General features: G+C 41.1%; 1 protein-coding gene across 1 annotated transcript; it reads left to right on the forward strand.

Moving 5' to 3' along the window:
* Positions 1-96: 96 nt before the first annotated feature.
* On the forward strand, positions 97-27711 carry ercc2 (excision repair cross-complementation group 2). Its single transcript, XM_063016387.1, has 23 exons — positions 97-186; positions 5925-6024; positions 6100-6177; positions 6271-6333; positions 6427-6540; positions 10177-10293; positions 10429-10545; positions 12213-12336; positions 12418-12514; positions 13604-13737; positions 13832-14000; positions 15001-15119; positions 15218-15287; positions 15898-15967; positions 18264-18365; positions 18807-18870; positions 18956-19077; positions 20134-20226; positions 20341-20413; positions 26556-26626; positions 26721-26864; positions 26948-27091; positions 27495-27711. The coding sequence occupies exons 1-23, from the start codon at positions 182-184 to the stop codon at positions 27585-27587; spliced, it is 2283 nt and encodes a 760-aa protein (XP_062872457.1). The 5' UTR covers positions 97-181; the 3' UTR covers positions 27588-27711.
* The last annotated feature ends 44 nt before the right edge of the window (positions 27712-27755 follow it).

The following is a 27755-nucleotide window of genomic DNA, read 5'->3' on the forward strand; positions in this document are numbered from 1 at the left end:
CATGGCTAGTCTCAGTTAGGTAATATTAGCTGTTAGCTGTTAGCTGTTGCATGTAAGTGAGTAGCATATAGCAGTTAAACGTTTATAAAAACGGAAGCGTTATAATTATTTATTATATATGCGTGTGATAGGTATACGACTGCAGCAAACTTATTAAAAAGGTGACAGTGCTACAACAAAAATGAAGTGAGTAAAGCTAACATGCTAACAAATAATCTCTGTTACAAACTTCAACAAACGGCGTTAGTTATTCATTTATTATTTATTAGCATTTTAACGTCATGTTTTACACACACTTTGGTTACATTCACTACAGAAACGGTAGTCACTCGTTACACAAGATTCATCACTTAACAAGTTTAATGTCAAACACAGTCATGGACAATTTAATATCACTAATTTACCTCACATGCATGTCTTTGGACTGTGGGAGGAAACCCACGCAGACACGGAGAGAACATGCAAACTCTTGGCGATGTTCCTACACTCACTGTCCATTTCATCAGATCCACTTACCACATAGAAGCACTTTGTAGTTCCACAATTACTGACTGTAGTCCATCTATTTCTCTACATACTTTCTTAGCCCTCTTTCATGCTGTTCTTCAGTGGTCAGGACCCCCACAGAGCAGGTATTATTTGGGTGGTGGATCATTCTCAGCACTGCAGTGACACTGACATGGTGCTCGTGTGTTAGTGTGTGTTGTGCTGGTATGAGTGGATAAGACAGCAGCGCTGATGCAGTTGTTAAACACCTCACTGTCACTGCTGGACTGAGAATAGTCCACCAACCAAAAATATCCAGCCAACAGTCCCCCGTGGGCAGCGTCCTGTGACCACTGATGAAGGTCTAGACGATGACCAACTCAAACAGCAGCAATAGATGAGCGATCGTCCCTGACTTTACATCTACAAGGTGGACCAACTAGGTAGGAGTGTCTAATAGAGTGGACAGTGAGTGGACACGGTATTTAAAAACTCATACCAGCACAACACACACTAACACACCACCACTATGTCATTGTTACTGCAGTGCTGAGAATGATCCACCACCTAAATAATAACCTGCTGAAGAACATTGAAGAACAGCATGAAAAAGGGCTAAGAAAGTACAGTGTATCACAAAAGTGAGTACACCCCTCACATTTCTGCAAATATTTTATTATATCTTTTCATGGGACAACACTATAGACATGAAACTTGGATATAACTTAGAGTAGTCAGTGTACAGCTTGTATAGCAGTGTAGATTTACTGTCTTCTGAAAATAACTCAACACACAGCCATTAATGTCTAAATAGCTGGCAACATAAGCGAGTACACCCCACAGTGAACATGTCCAAATTGTGCCCAAATGTGTCGTTGTCCCTCCCTGGTGTCATGTGTCAAGGTCCCAGGTGTAAATGGGGAGCAGGGCTGTTAAATTTGGTGTTTTGGGTACAATTCTCTCTCATACTGGCCACTGGATATTCAACATGGCACCTCATGGCAAAGAACTCTCTGAGGATGTGAGAAATAGAATTGTTGCTCTCCACAAAGATGGCCTGGGCTATAAGAAGATTGCTAACACCCTGAAACTGAGCTACAGCATGGTGGCCAAGGTCATACAGCGGTTTTCCAGAACAGGTTCCACTCGGAACAGGCTTCGCCAGGGTCGACCAAAGAAGTTGAGTCCACGTGTTTGGCGTCATATCCAGAGGTTGGCTTCAAAAAATAGACACATGAGTGCTGCCAGCATTGCTGCAGAGGTTGAAGACGTGGGAGGTCAGCCTGTCAGTGCTCAGACCATACGCCGCACACTGCATCAACTCGGTCTGCATGGTCGTCATCCCAGAAGGAAGCTGACGCACAAGAAAGCCCGCAAACAGTTTGCTGAAGACAAGCAGTCCAAGAACATGGATTACTGGAATGCCCTGTGGTCTGACGAGACCAAGATAAACTTGTTTGGCTCAGATGGTGTCCAGCATGTGTGGCGGCGCCCTGGTGAGAAGTACCAAGACAACTGTATCTTGCCTACAGTCAAGCATGGTGGTGGTAGCATCATGGTCTTGGGCTGCATGAGTGTTGCTGGCACTGGGGAGCTGCAGTTCATTGAGGGAAACATGAATTCCAACATGTACTGTGACATTCTGAAACAGAGCATGATCCCCTCCCTTCGAAAACTGGGCCTCATGACAGTTTTCCAACAGGATAACGACCCCAAACACAACCTCCAAGATGACAACTGCCTTGCTGAGGAAGCTGAAGGTAAAGGTGATGGACTAAACCCAATTGAGCACCTGTGGCGCATCCTCAAGTGGAAGGTGGAGGAGTTCAAGGTGTCTAACATCCACCAGCTCCGTGATGTCATCATGGAGGAGTGGAAGAGGATTCCAGTAGCAACCTGTGCAGCTCTGGTGAATTCCATGCCCAGGAGGGTTAAGGCAGTGCTGGATAATAATGGTGGTCACACAAAATATTGACACTTTGGGCACAATTTGGACATGTTCACTGTGGGGTGTACTCACTTATGTTGCCAGCTATTTAGACATTAATGGCTGTGTGTTGAGTTATTTTCAGAAGACAGTAAATCTACACTGCTATACAAGTTGTACACTGACTACTCTAAGTTATATCCAAGTTTTATTTCTATAGTGTTGTCTAATGAAAAGATATGATAAAATATTTGCAGAAATGTGAGGGGTGTACTCACTTTTGTGATACACTGTATGTAGAGAAACAGATGGACTACAGTAAGTAATTGTAGAACTACAAAGTGCTTCTATATGGTAAGTGGAGCTGATGAAATGGACTGTGAGTGTAGAAACAAGGAGGTGGTTGTAATGTTATGGCTAATCAGTGTAAGTATCAAAATATATAGTACAAAAAGGGGAAAATGTCCTGCCTCACAACCTTATTCAACAATAAGATTCAGTGACACAAAAAGTGTTTAGGGGGTTTTAAATTTGTATTATTATTATTATTTTGCATTAAACACACAGTCTCATCTAAATATTATGCATCATTTTATAGCCACGATATATAATGCCTGCCTCCAGCATAATACTAGGCCATGTCACAAAGCACAAGTAATCTCAACTTATTTAAATGACAATGATTTAAAATATCACTTTATCTGGACTTAAAATATTAATAATACTAAACATACTTTTGTTCTGCTATAGGTTCCACAAGGTTGTGCAGTTTAAGATTATTTATTTCTAATTAATATTGCAAAGAGTGGTTATTTAGGTTACTGCAACTTTGTGTTTCAACTTTTAATAACCCCCTTTTCCTGTGATCACTTTCATTTCATAATTGAAACTGTGTATAGGTGTTTCTAGTAATGTAGAAGGTAGGCTTGTAATCTAAATGTAGTTAATAAAGTGTTTACAGAATATGTCTAGTGTAGGCGCTCCTAAAAATTAGCTATGGAATGCTGATGGTACCCATAAAGAATGAATGATTCCTTTCGACTGCTCCTGTTAGGGCTTGCTACAGCGGATCAGTCATCTGCTTATTTTTATACCGGAAGCTAGGGATGTCCCGATCCGATCTCAAAGATCGGGATCGGGGCCGATCAAGGCATTTTTTAACTGATCGGAATCGGCTTTGCTAATGCCGATCATAATCCGATCTTTTGTTTTACATCAGCATGTCCGCTGTGTGGAAATAGTTTGAATTGGAAAGTGAAACAAGTCTAACAGTGAAGTGTAATGTCTGTAATGTGAGCGTTTCACGAGGCGGTAGGAGCAGAGCTGCGTTCATTACTGTAGAATTTTACTGTTTATATGGTGTGTGATTCAAGGATCACTCCGGTTTACAAAACAACGTAGTGATGCACTCGTTTAATAAAGAAATAAATACACGATATATTCACATATTACACTTTATTAACTTCTTCTGTTACGGTACTGAATAGCGGACAGCTAGAGTCAAGCACACGATTCCATGCACTATGGAAGCCCCAAAGGGTCAAAACGCACTCACTTCACATAGAAACGTCCATCAAACCATTGTCACAATACAAGCACTTTAAAAACTGGCTTTCCTTCATAACAAAAGAGCCTTTCCATTTTATTTTGGTATTCAGGTTTTACTGTAATGCTTTTAAGTAACTTTTTTTCTTATATTCAAGTTAAGCTGCTACACAGATTTCTGTTCATTTTTAGTGTATCACTGCATTAAACAGATTTTTTTTCTTCGAATGTAAAGTTTAAAGTAAAACTGAAATTATCTCACTCATTTTGATTGATTTTGTAAAAATACAAAACATTAAGCCAATAGCTTGGATGCAGCATTTTTCCCTTCAGCACTGCAGAGCTATTTAGTTGTTAAACATATACAGGGGTTGGACAAAATAACTGAAACACCTGTCATTTTAGTGTGGGAGGTTTCATGGCTAAATTGGACCAGTCTGGTGGCCAATCTTCATTAATTGCACATTGCACCAGTAAGAGCAGAGTGTGAAGGTTCAATTAGCAGGGTAAGAGCACAGTTTTGCTCAAAATATTGCAATGCACACAACATTATGGGTGACATACCAGAGTTCAAAAGAGGACAAATTGTTGGTGCATGTCTTGCTGGCGCATCTGTGACCAAGACAGCAAGTCTTTGTGATGTATCAAGAGCCACGGTATCCAGGGTAATGTCAGCATACCACCAAGAAGGACAAACCACATCCAACAGGATTAACTGTGGACGCAAGAGGAAGCTGTCTGAAAGGGATGTTCGGGTGCTAACCCGGATTGTATCCAAAAAACATAAAACCACGGCTGCCCAAATCACGGCAGAATTAAATGTGCACCTCAACTCTCCTGTTTCCACCAGAACTGTCCGTCGGGAGCTCCACAGGGTCAATATACACGGCCGGGCTGCTATAGCCAAACCTTTGGTCACTCGTGCCAATGCCAAACGTTGGTTTCAATGGTGCAAGGAGCGCAAATCTTGGGCTGTGGACAATGTGAAACATGTATTGTTCTCTGATGAGTCCACCTTTACTGTTTTCCCCACATCCGGGAGAGTTACGGTGTGGAGAAGCCCCAAAGAAGCGTACCACCCAGACTGTTGCATGCCCAGAGTGAAGCATGGGGGTGGATCAGTGATGGTTTGGGCTGCCATATCATGGCATTCCCTTGGCCCAATACTTGTGCTAGATGGGCGCGTCACTGCCAAGGACTACCGAACCATTCTGGAGGACCATGTGCATCCAATGGCGGTGCCGTGTATCAGGATGACAATGCACCAATACACACAGCAAGACTGGTGAAAGATTGGTTTGATGAACATGAAAGTGAAGTTGAACATCTCCCATGGCCTGCACAGTCACCAGATCTAAATATTATTGAGCCACTTTGGGGTGTTTTGGAGAAGCGAGTCAGGAAACGTTTTCCTCCACCAGCATCACGTAGTGACCTGGCCACTATCCTGCAAGAAGTGGCTTAAAATCCCTCTAACCACTGTGCAGGACTTGTATATGTCATTTCCAAGACGAATTGACGCTGTATTGGCCGCAAAAGGAGGCCCTACACCATACTAATAAATTATTGTGGTCTAAAACCAGGTGTTTCAGTTATTTTGTCCAACCCCTGTACATTGGATTAATTTGAATAACTGTAATGTACTTGAAGTGTGCACTGTGTGAACAGTATTATCTAGTTCTTATCTAGACAATATCTAGAAAATACATGTATCGGTTTGAGATTCGGTATCGGATCGGGATCAAAATTAATAATCGTATCGGGAACAAAAAAACGTGATCGGGACATCCCTACCGGAAGCCCTTTCTAACACCACCCTCTTATTTATCCGGGCTTGGGATGGCACTAAGGGTGCAGTGATATGTGCCTCCCAGTGGCTAGGTTCATAATGCCATGTGGATGGCCCTCAACAGAAAATTAACTGACAATTTATTGGTTTTTTACTAATTCCTGCTTTGCTGTTTAGGCTAAACATCGATGGGCTGTTGGTCTATTTCCCATATGACTACATTTACCCAGAGCAGTACTCTTACATGCTTGAGCTCAAGAGGACACTGGATGCAAAGGTTTGTTGGTTTATGTCATTTTGGTTACTTGTCTTTTGCTTAACATAAAATGAAACTTATGATCTTTCCCCAAAGGGTCATGGAGTTCTGGAAATGCCATCTGGGACTGGAAAAACCATCTCACTTCTTTCACTGATTGTTGCTTATGAGAGGGTGAGGATCTCAGAAATCTGTAATATGAGTATAATTAAGTATTGTTTTATTAAATTGTTGACCTTGGGCGTCTACATTTGGAATTATGTGTAGGCCTACCCTCTTGAAGTGACCAAGCTCATTTACTGCTCTCGCACTGTTCCTGAGATAGAGAAGGTAAGTGATCTCACCTTCTTCCTGTTTAATGTGAGCTTGCAGTACACTTACTTTGTGTACTTTCTGATTACAATTCAATGTTTTGCATTTTAGGTAATAGAGGAACTGAGAAAATTACAGGAATATTATGCAAAGGAAACAGGAGAAAAAAATAACTTTCTTGCACTCGCATTGTCTTCAAGAAAAAATCTTTGCATTCATCCTGAGGTAAGTGAGCCTTACTACAGATGCACCTGCAGGAATAAGCCATAAGGCTTATTTATTATTGTGTGTAAAGGAAATGAGCATATGTGCATTCACAAAAACCCACAAAAGCTCCAAGAGTAGCTGATGTGCACACCTCCCCTTTGTGGAGATCCAGGCCAGAGTAGGTCCTCAGTTCCCTCATGTTGTTGCTGTTGGAGGCGAACAAATGAGGCACCTTGTGATTCCTGGTGTTTAACCCTCTATGGTACGCATTATGATACCAATGAGGAAAAAAATATTTGTGATGTTTTTCCTTCTTAAAATTGGTCACTATAACAATATCAAAAAACATTTTAATTATTTTTAATGTATTTAGTTATTAAAAGTTTGTTGCCTCAAGGCAACATCGTACCATAATGGACAAATTGAAATATTTTATATTTTCATGCAGAAAAAAGAAATAGATTTATTGAAAACATCAATTTCTTTTACCAAACACTTGAACAAACATATTTATCTAGTTTTCAATGTATTACACATTTCGTATTTAATAAAACGTCACATTTCACATCCATCTGTTGCTCTTAGGCAACATTGTACCATCGTGGAACACAAATATAACCAAATCATCATATCATCAAATTATTGTATCAAAACATTACAATCAGATGTTTTTTCATGGTAAAACATGAAAAACCACAATAACCTCATCCTAATATACACCTCATCCTTACAAGAATGCACATACACACACACGGACCTGCATGTACATACACAACATCTCCTGTATCACTAATGGCCCTCACTGCTTACGAAAGTTGAGGAAGCAATTCCTCTCAATCGAAAAACACAGGTAGGTAGCACATTTTGAGCACTGCACTTTTACAATGCCTGAACAACCTGGGTTTTTGCATCATCTTCATCCTCATCTCTATCCTCATCTCCATCCTCACTCTCACTCTCTCCCTGCTGGATTGTCACTATGACCTCATCTTCCTCATCACTATATAACATCTCATCCTCACTCTCATCAACTGGAAGTACCACCTGTTCTTTATACCCTTTTTAAGTGCCATAGAAAACTTGCAGATTCATCTTCTGTATTAAATCATAATAAGTGTAAATGTAATATTTGAATTACATATTTTTATAAATGCATTACAAAATCTTATTCATGGCACATACATGTAAACAGTTCTAGACCTGTTATGGCCTTATGCAATTATGGTATTCTATTATGGTACAATGTTGCCTCAAGGCAACATGCAGTTTTTTGTAATTTTCTATGATATATTTGATGGTATGTAATGTAATGTTTTTGAAAATACTTCTTTACTTACCAGTGAAGGTGAGTAAAATTTTTTGTTGGTGATTATCTGGATTAAAATGTGTGAAAAATGCACTTTTTATTAGAGAGAATACAGGGCTGTCTGTCATGCTCACATGTGCTGAAAGATGAAGCAAAATTGACTCCTGTGGGTCATTCGACCACTTTTTTGCATTTTCATTGGTTAGTCTTTGAGTTCCCCTCCCCTGAGATAGCAATGATCAATGAAATGGGTGTCTACTTTTATTTTAAAAAGCTAAAATAGGCTATGTTGCCTGGAGGCAACACGGTACCATAGAGGGTTAAGAAGTGTGGTGACTGCATTCGCCATGGCTCTGACTTTAAATAGACAGGAGGTTGGAGCAGCTGGTCAGATCATGCACCTGGTTGCATATCTCATTAGATCCCTAGAAGGCGCTGGCTCAGGGTCCATCAAGTGCCAATAACATCTGGTCTAGAGTATATCATCCTTGTGTTTTTGGTGCACATTTGCTGGAGTTCCACCACTGCTCTGCACCCCTTTGTTGGGCTCTGAGGTAGGTCGGTAGTAAGGGTGATGCCATAAAAAAGTACAAATGGATAACCTCTATAATATATAAACTTTAGTAAATATCAGTGTAAAACCTCTCCCACACCTGACACTTACCAGCTGTAAATGTGTCATCCAGTGTAGAGAACTAAAAGACATGACAAAAGAAGAAATGACCAATAAGAATCAACCCCTCAAGACATGTCATGTAAAATGAATCACACTTAAAAAGACTGGACAAAACCAGAAAGACAAGGCTCAGAAAGGACCTTCAATAATTACCCTACTTTAGAAAACCTAGACAAGAGCCAGAAACCGAGGAGTGATTTAAGCCAAAAAGCAGAGCTGGAAATGTTTTGCCAGTAACATCAAGACCAGCACATCCTCTGACAAAATCTGGAACCCGTTATAAATAGAATGCAAGGTTAAGGAAATTCACCGTGAGTCCACTACCTAACCTGAGCAGAATTTACCAATGAAGAGCTAATGCTGTCACTACAAAAAACCCATGATTCTGCAACTGGTCCAGATAAAATACATTATCAAATGCTGAAGCTTCTAAAAATATTTAACACGGTATGGCACACAGGAATAGTCCTGCCTATGTGAAAGGAGGCCACAGTCATCCCTGTTTTTCAAAACCAGGAAAGAAATCATAAATCTCCTGATAACTATAGACCAATAGATCTAACCAGCTGTATCAGTAAAACAATGGAGAGGATGATTACAAATTACCTTTGGCGCAACTAGAGACCAAAAATGTCCTAAACGCAGCCCAAAGTGGCTTCCGCAAAGAGAGAAGCACAGCAGATAACCTGATCAAGACATTTATCCGAGACGCCTTTGTCAGAAAGGAATGCACAGTAGTCGTCTATTTCAACCTGGAAAAACATAAAATATGACCTGGTGATATGTCATCTTAAAAGTCCAGAAGGTCAGAATTAACAACAATTAATAATCGCCTATCAAGCAGTCACTCCAAGTAACAGGTGTTCCTGCCATCCTGCAGGCTGGGCGGCTACATGAACAACGATTGGCTGTTGTTTACACAGAGTGGGAGCCAGAGCCAGGACCTCATAACTGATTCAGTTACGACTTCAGCTGACTGATTGATGGTGCCTGTGCAGAGTCGAGAAATAATGCATTGAACAGGGTGTGGCTCTCCGTACACATAGCTGATTCGCATATGAACTCTCCTTGTTCAGGTTAAAAATTGCAGTCGGCTACTCCGAATGTGTCGGCGTGTCATAGTCTCACTCTCTTTGATCGGCAGTGGAGATCAGCATTGGTGGAATGGAAGTGTAATGCAATCGGGTATTTGGATACAACTAGATTGGGAGGGTGGGAGGGAAATTGGGAAAAATGCAAAGCAGAAATGGATGTTCCACAGGGATGCATCGTTTTAGTCACCCTTTTTAACCAAAATGATGCAATTTGGGATGCGGTGTCTGCTTTCAACAAGGACATATAAATCCTCCTCAGCCGAGCCGCGCCACCCACAGCCAGTTGCTGAGGATGATGTAAATTGCTTTGCATCAATGACGTCTATGTGTCTTATGTATATTACATGCTATTTATATTATTATGAATGTTGTATAAAATAATATTTGAATGTTAAATGTTGGAGCTGTTAAGGAAAACCCCCAGCAAAACTTCTGTAAACCATGAATTATATTGTATTATATAATATTTTTCTGTATTTCCCTTCCCATATAACAAGTCTATAATTAAATCAGTTATTATAATCAAGTCCAATGTAAACCTATATCTGTGCAAAGATTCTGAATGATGGTAATTACAGGTGAGCTCTCTACGCTTTGGGAAAGAAGTGGATGGAAAATGCCACAGTCTGACAGCATCATACATTAGAGCCCAAAATCACAGCAACCCTAACCAACAGGTCTGCCGCTTCTATGAGGTAAACAGAAAAAAACCTTTGCAGAGAACAATGAATTAAAAGTACATCTGTCTGTTTTGTATTTTGCTGGTATTTTAAACTCTTTATGTTATGCTTGTTTGTTATTTTTGTCTCCTCTTGGTACTCTGGATGCAGGAGTTTAATGCAGTTGGCAGGCAGGTACCCATACCTCCTGGCATTTACAACCTAGATGACCTTAAAAGCCTTGGGCGTAGGAAAGGCTGGTGCCCATACTACCTTGCACGCTACTCGGTATATTCTTTTTTGTTAGACATAAGTAGAAAATAATTATAGTCAGGTGTGTTTGTAGATCATTTAAAGGAAGAAATAGCTTTTTAGCATTACATTTATCTACTGAGTTGCTCTTGTGTAACGATTACCACAAATATGGGATGGGTATTGTCACTAGAGGGTCTCAGTGAGCCTAGAGGGGCGTCCTTTTGCATTTCATTGAGAAGAGTGCATTTACATTTTTCGGCATTTAGCAGACGCTCTTTTTCAGAGCGACTTGCAGAAGTTGTTCCATTGTAAACATTACCTTACTCTAGTTTAAGTAGACAGCAGTCCAAAAAATACAAATCTGCTGAAAACCTGATAGAACCAATTGCAAGAAATAAATAAAAAATTAGTAATTACATGTCAGCTTAAGTGCTCAGTAAAGAGGTGGGTTTTTAATTGTCTTTTAAAGACAGCGAGAGGCTGCTTGGGTAGCGCAGCGGTAAAAACACACACTGCAACCGGAGCTGGATCTCGAGTACGTTGTATCGAATCCAGCTCTGCCTTACCGGCCGAGGCTGAGCGGCTATATGAACAACGATTGGCCTGTTGTTCAGATGGGTGGGACTAAGGTCGGAAGTGGGTCTCTCTCTGTCAGAATGGTGCGGTTACGACCTCTGCTGGCTGATTAGAGGCGCCTACACGGAGATGAGGAAGGAGTGCTCTTAGGGTGTGTCTCTCCGCACGCAACGCTAGGTGGCGCAACACTCGTCAATGTGTGGGTGGCAAGATGCATACAGATTGCTGCTCATGTGACGGAGGGGATGTGGGTTAGCTTCGATCTCCTCAGTCAGGGTAGGGTTCGGCATAGACAGAGAGGAAGCACGATGCAAATTGGGCATTTGGACGCACTAAAGGGGGAGAAAAAGACAGCGAGAGGCTCAGATGTTCGTACAGACACGGGAAGCTCGTTTCACCTCTTATGTGCGAGTACAGAGAGGAGCTTTGATGCTTGTCTTCCTCGAGTTCTAGGTGGAGGATCAAGTCGAGCAAGACTAGTAGCTCGGAGGTTGCGTGGTACAGTAGCTTGGGGCTGGTCCATTTTTGGCTTTGTAGGCGAGCATCAGTGTTTTATACTGAATGCGTGCAGCTGCAGGAAGCCAGTGAAGAGAATGCAGCAGTGGGGTGATGTGGCACTGTTTAGGTTGGTTAAAAACCATTTGAGCAGCTGCATTTTGGATTTAATAGTGGACATGGGACCACCTGTCAGGAGGGAGTTGCAGTAGTCCAACCGTGAGATGATATCGTGAAAAACCGTGAGAGTAAAAAATAATCACACGTGATGGGATGGATAAAATCATTAGGACATATGGGAGATCTCTTGTGATGTCTGTTTTAAACTATGTATAGCCTACATTGGGTCCTCAACTGCCTTAAAAAATCGCAATGGATTGATCTACATTTCCATGAGCAAAAAGACAATACCTTTTGTCATCCTCACCCGTGTCAAGGGTGTCACACAAATTATTTTGAACATAAATAAGATGAAGATAAAAGATCTAAGATAAAAAAAAAAAAGGTTGAGAACTACTTGTGTAAGGGATACTGTCACATTTATTTATTGATTAAATATCAACCATAGACTGTGCATACGGTTAGCCACTGATTCAATAATAATTGACTAACAAATCTTTTTTATTTAGATTCTGCATGCAAATATTGTGGTTTACAGCTACCATTACCTTCTGGACCCAAAAATTGCAGACCTGGTCTCAAAAGAGCTTGCAAAGAACTCTGTGGTTGTATTTGATGAGGCTCACAACATTGGTAAGGATCGTATTCAAAAGTTCATACAACCCTCTGTCATCATTTGATTTGTATTAAAATTGCTTGATTTATTTTACACAGACAATGTGTGCATTGACTCAATGAGCGTTAACATCACCAGAAGGATTCTGGACCGCAGTCAGACCAACGTGGAGACACTTCAGAATACTATTCGCAGGTGACTAGAGCTTATACACACAGTGGAATTTAGTTTTACTGCCATTGCATCACAGCAGTCAGGATAGATGTCACAATTGGACTTTTGTAACAGGAATTGTAACAGTCTTCATTTACATTACTATCCTGTCTGTCTGCCTGCAGTACATTTAATTGTAGCAAAACATCTTTTGATGTTTATATTATTGTATTATATTATACGGTACAGTGGCTAAGTGGGTAGCACTGTCTCCTCACAGCAAGAAGGTCCTGGGTTCGATCCCCAGGTGGGGAGGTCCGGGTCCTTTCTGTGTGGAGTTTGCATGTTCTCCCAGTGTCTGTGTGGGTTTCCTCCGGGTTTTCCGGTTTCCTCCCACAGTCCAAAGACATGCAAGTGAGGTGAATTGGAGATACAAAATTGTCCATGACTGTGTTTGATATAACCTTTGTGAACTGATAAATCTTGTGTAATGAATAACTACCGTTTCCTGTCATGAATGTAACCAAAAGTGTAAAACATGACGTTAAAATCCTAATAAACAAACAAGTACTAAACTCAACAATGTACATTCTTTATCTAAACCAATTAAGTAATCAGGAGTTCAGTTGTGCATATAGATTCTTTTTTTTGTTTGTTTATGCATTTTTCTCCCTTTTTAGCACATCCAATTGCTCGATTGCGTCATGCTTCCTCTCCACCAATGCGATCCTTGTTCTAATTGAGGAGAACAAAGCTGACCCACGCCCCCTCCGACATGTGGGCAGCAGCCGTATGCATTTTGTCACTGATCAACGCACTCATTTCCCCGTCTCTGTGCAGGCGCCATCAATCAGCCAGCAGAGGTCGTAATTGCATTAGTTATGAGAGAGACCCTATCCGGCTTAATATCCCACCCCTATCTGAACAACAGGCCAATCGTTGTTCATGTGGCCACTCAGCCCAGTCGGCAGGCAGAGCTGAGACTCAATATGATGTATTCGAGAACCCAGTTCTGGTGTTTAGCGTGTGTTTTTACCGCTGCGCCACCTGAGCGGCCTGTGCGTATAGATTCTTTGTTGTTCGGTGGTGTGTTCTTGTATGAATAGCTTTTGCCCTGTGCTTTTCTTAAAGAATAAAGGAAACAGATGCTGCTAAACTAAAAGATGAGTACAGACGATTAGTGGATGGACTAAAAGAAGCCAACGTGGCCCGAGAAACCGATGTGTACTTGTCCAATCCAGTGTTGCCAGATGAAGTACTCCAAGGTCAGTTTGTCCTTAAAATCAGTTATGAACTGAAGAGGTTAAAAGAAAAAGATATATATTTCAATAAGGTTTTTTTTCCCCTCTGTCTCTTTAGAGGCTATTCCAGGTAACATCCGCACAGCAGAGCACTTTGTAGGTTTTCTAAAGCGCTTTCTGGAGTATCTGAAGGCTCGGCTGCGCATCCATCACGTGGTGCAAGAGAGTTCTCCTCAGTTCCTCAAAGACATCTTCGAGAAGGTGTGCATCGACCGCAAACCCCTTAGGTGAGGCCACTTGCTGTTCTGTGTGTCACGTATAGCAGCTTGTTTTTTGTCTCCTTTAGCTAAAAATCTCGTTGGCAGTCGGTGGGTGCAGAATTGGCTACTTTAGTCACTTACTGTAGTAGCTCCTGTTATCAGCATTGCCCGGGATGCGCCACGTGGAGTCCCAAATCCTGGGAATATCCAAATCTGCAGCTTCCACCTCAAAAACAGGGAAGCGAAATGGGAGCTTAACATAACCTGGGATGGCATTAGGCTAGAAAACAACCAGTATCCAGTATACCTGGGAGTAACCTTAGACCGTACCATGCGAACAACAGCTTTAGCCCTGTGTTTTTCCACCGCTGAGTATGCCTGTCAGTGAGACCTGTAGGATAGTGACTGGGTGCACTAAAACGACTCCAGTACCCTGTCTCTATGCTCTCTCAGCCATCGCTCCCCCTTACATCCGGGGGGGCAATTACCACCCATGCTGAACGGACAAAGCAAGCCAATGGCACCCGGCACCTACTCCACGTGCACGCCCACAAACGACTTAGCTCCAGGAGCAGCTTTTTGGACACCATAGAGTCCAACCCAGTCAATGCCAGGGATCACCCTAAATGAACGCCTTGCCTCCGGCCATGACCAACCCTGGAATGTCTGGAAAACGCTGAACCGCCTGCGAGTTGGCGAGGGACGCTGCAAGGCATCCCTGAAGAAGTGGAACATAACAACAGCTGATTCATGCATGTGCGGTGAACTCCAAACCATGGAACATCTCATGAGATGCAGTTCTGCTCCACAATGCACCGCAGATTACCTGACCGAACAAATGCAGCCGCGCTCGCCCGTGTTAACTACTGGAAGGACATGATATAGATGACGGCTGGACACGAGGAAGAAGAAGCTAAAAAGCTATTATTTTGTTTAATTTAATTCGGTTCAAATAACTATACTGTTAAATGTCATCAAGTTACATTGTTTTATTTGATTAAATTTTTTGTGCCACTATTTCCCACAGATTCTGTGCAGAGAGGCTTCGCTCATTACTTAGAACTCTGGAGATTGCAGACATTACTGACTTCTCTCCCATTACTCTCATCTCTCACTTTGCTACTCTGGTTAGCACCTATTCGAAAGGTTAGTAAGTTTTGTTGCTTTCTTAGTTCCCTCCCGACACAGTGGGTGTCTGGTGGTAGTTTTGAGTTGGCATGCAAGTAATTAATCTTGTTTTTCAGGCTTTACTATTATTATTGAACCTTTTGAAGACAGAACACCAACGATAGCTAATCCAGTTTTGCACTTTAGGTGAGTAAAATGTTTTGCTTTCATGCTCAGTTCTTATATGTACATATAATTAAAGCTATAATTCACTGTCGTATGGAAGGCTGTATGAGTTATGCAGCAAAATGATCAGAGGTTGTTGCTGGTATAAGTGTTTTGTAATGGATGTTTTTATTTACAATTCATTTTTCATAGCCTGAAGGGATCTTTTAATAATACTTATCTAATGAACATGTGTATTTCATTAGAAAGGAATTACTGTGCAAGCCTGCACCTGTTTTCTTGAAGTTTGTGCACCCTGTATTGAGTAGTTAAAATCATAACTGAAGCAAAACAATGTCTGAAACTTCAGGAAATATATTTTAAGATTACCGGGCCTGCTATTTAATTTAGGTGTGTATGAGTGCATTTACATACAAACTAATGCACTTTACGAAGACACATGGCTGTGTCTGGGGGATCATAATGGCAAAAGGGGTAATAAAACCATAAGGTGTTTCTCTGTGCATGCTGTAACCCTTTGTAAAAAAAAAAAAAAGCTTTGTTTGCTGGCCAGAAAGACTGAAAGTATGCACTTGGCATGTGTAGGGATTGTATTCGATATCATGTCCGATTTCTCTTGTTTATTTTCTAGCTGCATGGACCCCTCCATCGCTATAAAGCCAGTGTTTGAGCGCTTCCAGTCAGTCATCATAACCTCAGGGGTAAACTGCCTGCTCTTTATACCACTGTATTCTGTATTCTTCATTGTCATTGTATGGGTTGTAATGTACTGTGAGTTTCATGCCTTTTTTGTCCTCTAGTAAACAAGTAGGTCACTGTTTAACCTGGGTGGATATATGCTTACATCCCAGTCAAAATAATCACTGGCTAGCAGAATAGGCCATTATAAGATGAACTGTATCCCCATACATTACGTATCATGCGGGTACACATGGTGTTAGTATAGAATGTTAGAGAGGCTCCTTCTCAGTGATTGGTCTTTGTGCTTGTCAATCAAATATGAGCCATTATAAGATGAACTTTATTCCCATACATTACGTATCATGTGGGTACACATTGTACATGGTCTTTGTGCTTGTCAATCAAATATGAGCCATTATAAGATGAACTTTATTCCCATACATTACGTATCATGCGGGTACACATTGTACAGTGGTGTTAAAAAAAATAGCAGTGATTTTAAAAAAGCAAATAAAGCACAAAATCATTATAATAACTTTTATTTCCATAAATGCAAATGCACTGAAAATACTACACTTTCAATTCTAAATCAAAACATTAACAACATTTAGCCAGTTTGTGTTCATCCTTTACAGAAAATTAAGAAAATTGAATATTAGGCTGTTCAAAAAAATAGCAGTGCCAGCATTTTTCTTTAAAAACTCAAAAAAATGATCTATAACATGAAAAAAATGTTTGAGCTTTCACTTTACTTCAAATTACTGAACTAATATTTAGTGGCATTACAATTGTTTCCGAGATCTGTGTTGCATGGAGTCGACCAACTTCTGGCACCTCTGAACAGGTATTCCAGTCCAGGATGATTACACTACATTCCACAGTTCTTCTTCATTTTTCAGATATCAGAACACAAGTTCTCTATGGGATTGAGGTCAGGGGATTGAGCTGACCACTCTATTACCTCAATCTTGTTTGTCTGTAACCAAGATGTTTTGGGTCATTGTCATGTTGAAACACCCATTTTAAGGACATTTCTTCTTCGACATAGGGCAACATGATCTCCTCAAGTATTCTGATATATTTAAACTGATCCATGATCCCTCGTATGTGATAAATAGGCGTAACACCATGGTATGAGAAACATCCCCATATCATCATTTTGTACCACCGTGCTTTACTGTCTTCACAGTGTACTTTGGCTTGAATTCAGTGCTCAGGGGTCATCTGACATACGGCCACTAGACCCAAAAAGAACAATTTTGCTTTCACCAGTCCACAAAATGTTGAGCCATTTCTCTTTGGACCAGTTAATGTGTTCCTTGGCAAATTTGAACCCATTCAGGAAACGTCTTTTTCTTAACAACGGAACTTTGCAAGGAGTTCTTGCTGGTAAATTGGCTTCACTTAATCATCTTCTGTACTCACTGGTAACTTGAGATGTTCCTTGATCTTTCTGGAGGTGATCACTGGCTGAGTATTTGCCATATTGGCTATTCTTCGATCCATTTGAACAGTAGTTCCACGCTTCCTTCTGCATCTTTCAGGTTTTGGTTGTCACTTCAAGGCATTTGAGATCATTTTAGCTGAGCAGAATATAATCTGCTGCACTTCTCTGTATGTTTTTTCCCTCTACAATCAACTTTTTAATCAAAGTACGCTGTTCATCAGAACAATGTCTGGAACAACCCATTTTACCCAGTATTTCAAAAGGAAATGTGCTATGACCAACCTGTGCAACATTTGCCTCCCGCCTACCTTAAATAAGGGCCAAAATTTACACCCGTTCTTTTGCAGAATGAATGACTTCACCAACTGAAATTCTCACTGCTATTATTTTGAACAACCCCCTTTCAATCAATGCTTCGATTACTCAGAATGAGTGGCATGCATGTCTTAATTGTTGGGTTTGTTTTGTTTTCATTACTCTACTACACTTTCAAGTAAATTATTTGCTATGTAGAAATAGCATTTCTACTAAAAACAGTGATTTATCAGGTTAATGGTGTTGGACTGCTATTTTTTTGAACACCACTGTACATGTTCTTTGTGCTTGTCGATCAAATGTGGGCAAGTGCACAACACGAACAACTGACTTTCAAATTAATTTGGGAATACCAAGCAGCCTCAAAACAATCTAAAATCTAAAAAGGGGGTTTTGCATGAACTTTGTAAAACCCTACACAATGTTAGACAATAGTGAGACAATAATTAAAAATAATAATAATTAACTGCTATAAAGCTTATAACCTGTTAAATGTGTATTTGTGTGTGTGATCTGCTGGGTCTAAATTGTTGTCTTACTGTTTCTCTTGCTAGACTCTCTCTCCTCTAGAGATCTATCCACGAATCCTTGACTTCCACCCTGTCACCATGGCGTCTTTTACAATGACACTGGCGCGCACCTGCCTCTGTCCTCTAGTAAGTTTGCTATGAAGCACTCAACAAAACATACTTACATTTTAGGCATTAAGAGACTAAAGGTTCAACAGCTAAAATGTAAAGATTTACAGTTTCAATTATGTTTATGACACTTAACTAAAATAACTTATAATAGAGTCTATACAGTGAAGCAAATGAGGGTTAAAAGCCTCCATGACATGAACAAAACCCCCCATGGCACTGCCCCAACATTTTTTTTGCACCCATGAGCTCCTAGTTACACCACTGATTTTAGAGCTACATTTTGCAAAACATACCAGAAGGGGTCTGCCAAAAATATGTTAATAATTTGTTTATTATTGACATCTTGATACATTTCAGCAAATAATTAATGGCATTAACTAAAAGCTAAAAACGGTCTAATGTAAATATAGTGTAGATTACTGACTGATTATAATGACTGAACTTAATCTTTTTTAGATAGTTGGGAGGGGAAATGACCAAGTGGCGATGAGTTCCAAATTTGAGACCAGAGAAGATTTTGGTAAGCTTGGAGAGGATTTTGTGTTGATATTGCCATGCTTTAAATGCTTCATGCTTTACTGAGCCTGAAATTGTTTCACCTACAGCTGTGATCAGAAACTATGGGAATCTACTTCTGGAAATGTCTTCCATTGTACCTGATGGAATCGTGGCTTTCTTTACGAGTTATATGTACATGGAAAACATTGTTTCTTCATGGTATGAACAGGTATGTGACCAGAATGCACACGAGTTTACACAGCCAGTACATCATTTTGTAACAATAATTGTTTTATAAAGTTTACATATAGGACAAAACTTTAAAAAAAATTAAATGTTCAATAACCTTTTTTTATTTTATTTAATTTTGTAAAATTTAGCAATAAAAAGTAGTCAGTCATACCAATATGCAGAAATTAGGTTCCTTTTTTCCTAATATTTACCTAAAAAATAATCTGAATGCCGCTCAGGTGGTGCAGCGGTAAAATACGCTAGCACACCAGAGCTGGGATTTCAAATACATCGTATAGAATCTCAGCTCTGCCATCCGGCTGGGCTGGGCAGCTATATGAACAACGTTTGGCTGTTGTTCATACAGGGTTAGGGAGCTTGATAGAAACCTTATAACTGATGCAATTACGACCTCTGCTGGCTGGTTAATAATGTCTGCACAGAGTGGCGGAATGATGCTGATCAGGGTGTGGCACAAGGCTGATTCGCATATGAACTCGCTCACTACAGACTTTATTGCAGACTGGACTGAATAATAACTTTATTATTATTTATTTGTTTATTGCTAGTTATAACTTTTAGTTCATTTAATTCTGTGTTTGTATGATTTGTGTAAATCCTATTTATTTAAAGTATCCTCCAGACCACCCAAGAAGGATGGGCCCTTGAGAGTCTGGTTCCTCTCAAGGTTTCTTTCTGTAATTTTAAGGGAGTTTTTCCTTGCCACAGTCGCCCTTGGCTTGCTCAACAGGGGTTTTTGTATCTGTTGGTCCTGGATTTTGTAAAGTTGCTTTGAGACAATGTCTATTGTAAAAAGCGCTATATAAATAACCTTGACTTGACTTGGTGCAGGTGGAAAGGTGCAGTCGGCTACTGCTCACGTGTGTCGGTTACGTTCTTTTCAGTCAGGGGTGAGGGTCAGCACCAGTAGAGAGGGAGAATGCATTAAAGAAAAAAATCAACTGAACATGAAATTCGTCCACTATATACATTTTTATTCTGTTCTAATGTAGCATATGTTTGATGTTTGATTTTTTTGCTGTGATGACTGTAGGGAATTCTGGAGAACATCCAGAGAAACAAGCTTATCTTTATTGAGACACAAGATGCAGCTGAGACCAGCATGGCACTGGAGAAATACCAGGAGGTAAGGAGACTTTCAGCTTGACCTCTAATTGTTTGAGATGTAAGAGTTTTAGAATGCCACACACTAATTACTCAACTGTGCGTGATGGCTTTGTATTTTGATCTGGTGTTTCAGGCTTGTGAAAACGGCAGAGGGGCCATTTTGCTGTCTGTAGCTAGAGGTAAAGTGTCTGAAGGGATCGACTTTGGTGAGTATCCTGCAGTTAGATTCTACAATCTCTATTTAACATAAGTGCATGTCAGAGATGCTAGAAAGTTGACGAAAAAGTATGACTTTATCCTTAATTGTGAATGTCATCAATCAAACCAGAGACTTACACTGATAATAAAAGTTGTACACACCTGTTATAATGCCAGGTTTTTGTGATGTCAGACCAGTGACCTATAACTGGTACAATTAAAATGAAAAAAAAAAAAAAAAAAAAATTTAATTGTTTAGAAAGTAAAAATCAAAAGTAAAATAATCTGCACACTTTTAATTGGAATGTGGCTGTGTACTGAATGAACCAATCACATTCAACTCGTTAAATAGTCAGTACACACCTGCCATCAATTAAAGTGACTGATTAACCCTATATAAAGTTCAGCTGTTCCAGTGGGATTTGGACACCTTCTGGTTGGCGAGCAGGCACCAACTCGTCAGTTATGTGCTAACCCTTACAATTAAACATATTTTGTTAGAATGTCCTAGAATTTCAGCCATCAGAGACGACTTTTATAGGGTTGAGAACATGAAAGACTTGTTTGAGAAGCTTCCTTCAATTAAAATTCTTTACTTTTTAGACAGACTTGATATAAAACAAATGATCTGAAGAAATAATGATGTACAGTTTCAGTATGTGTCTATGCCATAAAAAGCCAGTGTGTTGCTGAAATGGCAATAAACCCAAACAAACGAGGAAAATCCAGAGGGATTTCCCTGACTTAGTTAGTTAGTTATCTTACAGCTACATTTTGCAAAAACTTACTTCTAGTTTGCCAAAAGCAATGTGTTGTGGTCTGATAATACCAAGGTCACAATTCCAAAAGTACTGTTTGGTGCAAAAACAACACTGTGTATCATAAAAGCACACTATGCCCAAAGTGAAGCATGGTGGCAGGCAGTAGTATACTTTTTTCTTTGACTGGAATTGGGGCTTTAGCCAAGGTGAAGGGAATTATAAGCAGTTCCAAATACAGTGTATCACAAAAGTGAGTACACCCCTCACATTTCTGCAAATATTTTATTATATCTTTTCATGGGACAACACTATAGAAATAAAACTTGGATATAACTTAGAGTAGTCAGTGTACAACTTGTATAGCAGTGTAGATTTACTGTCTTCTGAAAATAACTCAACACACAGCCATTAATGTCTAAATGGCTGGCAACATAAGTGAGTACACCCCACAGTGAACATGTCCAAATTGTGCCCAAAGTGTCAATATTTTGTGTGACCACCATTATTATCCAGCACTGCCTTAACCCTCCTGGGCATGGAATTCACCAGAGCTGCACAGGTTGCTACTGGAATCCTCTTCCACTCCTCCATGATGACATCACGGAGCTGGTGGATGTTAGACACCTTGAACTCCTCCACCTTCCACTTGAGGATGTGCCACAGGTGCTCATTTGGCTTTAGTCCATCACCTTTACCTTCAGCTTCCTCAGCAAGGCAGTTGTCATCTTGGAGGTTGTGTTTGGGGTCGTTATCCTGTTGGAAAACTGTCATGAGGCCCAGTTTTCGAAGGGAGGGGATCATGCTCTGTTTCAGAATGTCACAGTACATGTTGGAATTCATGTTTCCCTCAATGAACTGCAGCTCCCCAGTGCCAGCAACACTCATGCAGCCCAAGACCATGATGCTACCACCACCATGCTTGACTGTAGGCAATATACAGTTGTCTTGGTACTTCTCACCAGGGCGCCGCCAAACATGCTGGACACCATCTGAGCCAAACAAGTTTATCTTGGTCTCGTCAGACCACAGGGCATTCCAGTAATCCATGTTCTTGGACTGCTTGTCTTCAGCAAACTGTTTGCGGGCTTTCTTGTGCGTCAGCTTCCTTCTGGGATGACGACCATGCAGACCGAGTTGATGCAGTGTGCGGCGTATGGTCTGAGCACTGACAGGCTGACCTCCCACGTCTTCAACCTCTGCAGCAATGCTGGCAGCACTCATGTGTCTATTTTTTAAAGCCAACCTCTGGATATGACGCCGAACACGTGGACTCAACTTCTTTGGTCGACCCTGGCGAAGCCTGTTCCGAGTGGAACCTGTCCTGGAAAACCGCTGTATGACCTTGGCCACCATGCTGTAGCTCAGTTTCAGGGTGTTAGCAATCTTCTTATAGCCCAGGCCATCTTTGTGGAGAGCAACAATTCTATTTCTCACATCCTCAGAGAGTTCTTTGCCATGAGGTGCCATGTTGAATATCCAGTGGCCAGTATGAGAGAATTGTACCCAAAACACCAAATTTAACAGCCCTGCTCCCCATTTACACCTGGGACCTTGACACATGACACCAGGGAGGGACAACGACACATTTGGGCACAATTTGGACATGTTCACTGTGGGGTGTACTCACTTATGTTGCCAGCTATTTAGACATTAATGGCTGTGTGTTGAGTTATTTTCAGAAGACAGTAAATCTACAGGGGCTGGACAAAATAACTGAAACACCTGTCATTTTAGTGTGGGAGGTTTCATGGCTAAATTGGACCAGTCTGGTGGCCAATCTTCATTAATTGCACATTGCACCAGTAAGAGCAGAGTGTGAAGGTTCAATTAGCAGGGTAAGAGCACAGTTTTGCTCAAAATATTGCAATGCACACAACATTATGGGTGACATACCAGAGTTCAAAAGAGGACAAATTGTTGGTGCACGTCTTGCTGGCGCATCTGTGACCAAGACAGCAAGTCTTTGTGATGTATCAAGAGCCACGGTATCCAGGGTAATGTCAGCATACCACCAAGAAGGACAAACCACATCCAACAGGATTAACTGTGGACGCAAGAGGAAGCTGTCTGAAAGGGATGTTCGGGTGCTAACCCGGATTGTATCCAAAAAACATAAAACCACGGCTGCCCAAATCACGGCAGAATTAAATGTGCACCTCAACTCTCCTGTTTCCACCAGAACTGTCCGTCGGGAGCTCCACAGGGTCAATATACACGGCCGGGCTGCTATAGCCAAACCTTTGGTCACTCGTGCCAATGCCAAACGTCGGTTTCAATGGTGCAAGGAGTGCAAATCTTGGGCTGTGGACAATGTGAAACATGTATTGTTCTCTGATGAGTCCACCTTTACTGTTTTCCCCACATCCGGGAGAGTTACGGTGTGGAGAAGCCCCAAAGAAGCGTACCACCCAGACTGTTGCATGCCCAGAGTGAAGCATGGGGGTGGATCAGTGATGGTTTGGGCTGCCATATCATGGCATTCCCTTGGCCCAATACTTGTGCTAGATGGGCGCGTCACTGCCAAGGACTACCGAACCATTCTGGAGGACCATGTGCATCCAATGGCGGTGCCGTGTATCAGGATGACAATGCACCAATACACACAGCAAGACTGGTGAAAGATTGGTTTGATGAACATGAAAGTGAAGTTGAACATCTCCCATGGCCTGCACAGTCACCAGATCTAAATATTATTGAGCCACTTTGGGGTGTTTTGGAGAAGCGAGTCAGGAAACGTTTTCCTCCACCAGCATCACGTAGTGACCTGGCCACTATCCTGCAAGAAGAATGGCTTAAAATCCCTCTGACCACTGTGCAGGACTTGTATATGTCATTTCCAAGACGAATTGACGCTGTATTGGCCGCAAAAGGAGGCCCTACACCATACTAATAAATTATTGTGGTCTAAAACCAGGTGTTTCAGTTATTTTGTCCAACCCCTGTACACTGCTATACAAGCTGTACACTGACTACTCTAAGTTATATCCAAGTTTCATGTCTATATTGTTGTCCCATGAAAAGATATAATAAAATATTTGCAGAAATGTGAGGGGTGTACTCACTTTTGTGATACACTGTATCAGTCAATTTTTGCACAAAACCTTTAGGCCTCTTCACTTTTCTGAATGGCTTTACTAGAAGAAGAGGAAGGTTTTGGAATGGCGCAGCTACATCCCAGACCTGAATCCAACTGAAAATTGTGGGGTGACATGAAGAGGACTGTGCACTGGAGATGCCCTTGCAATCTGACAGATTTGAAGCGCTTTTGTAAGGAAGAGTGGGCAAAGATTGTCAAACCAATACGACTTAGTGCTCTGATAAAATCAAAAGATGCTTTAACAAAGTATTAGTTTAAGGGTGTGTTAAAACATTTCCAATAAATGAATCATCAGTGTTAATTTGGGTAAGTTATGCTTTTTTGGACTTTCTGGATAAGTTGTTGATGTGTTTTTGGAGACATTCACATAGGTCCGTGACAAATATTTTAACATTAAAGAAATCAGGAGGGGTCAAGTTATAATCAAGTATACTATCAATCTTTTAGTAAGAGAAAGCCCTCTGTTAAAAATAAAGGCAGCACTTTGGCTAATGTGTACAATCTTGGTTAGGGCTGAGGCTAAAGCTACAAATTTATATAAACATTTATGTACATTTTACCAAACTGTAAAAAACAGAACTTTTGTCATTTGTTGTTGCAATGTCTCTAACACACCTAGCAAATTCTAACAAACCAGGCAAATTCTAACAAACCATGCAAATTCTAAATAGCTGTATATGTGCTACATGGTGCACTACATTGTGTGTACTTACAGGGGTTGGACAATGAAACTGAAACACCTGTCATTTTAATGTGGGAGGTTTCATGGCTAAATTGGACCAGTCTGGTGGCCAATCTTCATTAATTGCACATTGCACCAGTAAGAGCAGAGTGTGAAGGTTCAATTAGCAGGGTAAGAGCACAGTTTTGCTCAAAATATTGCAATGCACACAACATTATGGGTGACATACCAAAGTTCAAAAGAGGACAAATTGTTGGTGCACGTCTTGTTGGCGCATCTGTGACCAAGACAGCAAGTCTTTGTGATGTATCAAGAGCCACGGTATCCAGGGTAATGTCAGCATACCACCAAGAAGGACAAACCACATCCAACAGGATTAACTGTGGACGCAAGAGGAAGCTGTCTGAAAGGGATGTTCGGGTGCTAACCCGGATTGTATCCAAAAAACATAAAACCACGGCTGCCCAAATCACGGCAGAATTAAATGTGCACCTCAACTCTCCTGTTTCCACCAGAACTGTCCGTCGGGAGCTCCACAGGGTCAATATACACGGCCGGGCTGCTATAGCCAAACCTTTGGTCACTCGTGCCAATGCCAAACGTCGGTTTCAATGGTGCAAGGAGCGCAAATCTTGGGCTGTGGACAATGTGAAACATGTATTGTTCTCTGATGAGTCCACCTTTACTGTTTTCCCCACATCCGGGAGAGTTACGGTGTGGAGAAGCCCCAAAGAAGCGTACCACCCAGACTGTTGCATGCCCAGAGTGAAGCATGGGGGTGGATCAGTGATGGTTTGGGCTGCCATATCATGGCATTCCCTTGGCCCAATACTTGTGCTAGATGGGCGCGTCACTGCCAAGGACTACCGAACCATTCTGGAGGACCATGTGCATCCAATGGTTCAAACATTGTATCCTGAAGGCGGTGCCATGTATCAGAATGATAATGCACCAATACACACAGCAAGACTGGTGAAAGATTGGTTTGATGAACATGAAAGTGAAGTTGAACATCTCCCATGGCCTGCACAGTCACCAGATCTAAATATTATTGAGCCACTTTGGGGTGTTTTGGAGAAGCGAGTCAGGAAACGTTTTCCTCCACCAGCATCACGTAGTGACCTGGCCACTATCCTGCTACTATCCTGCTACTAAGAATGGCTTAAAATCCCTCTGACCACTGTGCAGGACTTGTATATGTCATTTCCAAGACGAATTGACGCTGTATTGGCTGCAAAAGGAGGCCCTACACCATACTAATAAATTATTGTGGTCTAAAACCAGGTGTTTCAGTTTCATTGTCCAACCCCTGTACATACTAAATGCGTTGCAGAAAAGTAGACGGTCAAAAAACATTTGTGATCTGGCAACCAAATTACAGGTCAAGTCAATAGCTATCAAGTCTTTGAAAGGCCTAATAACCCTGTGTGTGATGTCTTTGGACTTGCTCTTTGCATAATACTACTCTAGAAGCTCTAAGCTACACATATTTGTTAGCATTTGGAGCTTCGGAGATCTAATACAAAAATAAAAAGTAAGGAACTGATTTTTATTGGTTATCAATGTTTTGTTTGTATGTGTCAGTAAATCAAATTTTAACTAACCCACAGTTCATCATTTTGGCCGAGCTGTGATCATGTTCGGAGTACCTTATGTGTACACCCAGAGCCGAATCCTGAAGGTCTGTAATTACTTTATATACCGTTTCCCAGTTTGTGTGTTTTCTTCTTAAGTGCATGCAGCAGCACTAAATAATGTTTTCTGTCTCCTTTTAGGCTCGCCTGGAGTACCTCAGAGAACAGTTTCAGATCCGCGAGAATGACTTTTTGACCTTTGATGCCATGCGCCATGCAGCCCAGTGTGTGGGCAGAGCCATCCGAGGAAAAACGGACTATGGTCTAATGATCTTCGCTGACAAGGTAAACATGGGTCTTTGGCCTGTGCTTGATTTAGGTTCGATGAGTTCATTCGAATGCTTAAGTGCTCTGCTTCCTTCACACAGCGCTATGCCAGGGCGGACAAGCGAGGTAAACTGCCCCGCTGGATTCAGGAGCACATCTTGGATGGGAGCCTGAATCTGACCATTGAGGAGACAGTGCAGTTGTCCAAGCACTTTCTGCGACAGATGGCACAGCCTTTCAAAAGGGTAGGAGCCCTAATTACATAAGATATAGAATAGACTATATTTACAATAGAATGTAACACCTGCAACATACTCAATAAAAGCTTGGGCAGAGGCAAAATGAGACTAAGGCGATGGGTTATACAAGTAGCAGTTTAACTGGTAACAGGTGATGTCATCTAGATTAAGTATAAAGAAGCATCCACCAAAAAGCATCAAAGCTGTTGATGAAACAATAATTGCTTGACACTTACTATGGGTCTAGCAACATCCAGAAACGGGAATCTTGGGTGATGCAGTGGCTATGACAATAGCCAATCTTAGCATTGCTATCAGTCGGCAAGGAAAAGAGTTAACAATATTTATCCATATGAAACTTAACCTGCCTTTTCTTGTCAAGTCTCCTGAATTTTTTTCTGTTTTGCAGGAGGATCAGCTGGGCTTGTCATTGCTGACCCTGGAACAGTTGCAGTCAGAGGAAGTGCTGCAGAAGATCTCTCAGATCGCTCAACAGGCTTAATGCTTTGCATAGGGATAAAAAGCTAATTCAATTTAAGCTTCATTACTTGTACATAAAACACTTTTATACAATTTTTCATCTAACACACAGGCAATAATAAATGCTGTTTTCTACAAACCCAGTAGACCAGTTCTCAACTGTATTATTGCAAAAGTTCCGGTCGCCTTA

This window comes from Trichomycterus rosablanca, chromosome 20 (genome assembly GCF_030014385.1).
Source record: "Trichomycterus rosablanca isolate fTriRos1 chromosome 20, fTriRos1.hap1, whole genome shotgun sequence".
Lineage (NCBI taxonomy): Eukaryota > Metazoa > Chordata > Actinopteri > Siluriformes > Trichomycteridae > Trichomycterus > Trichomycterus rosablanca.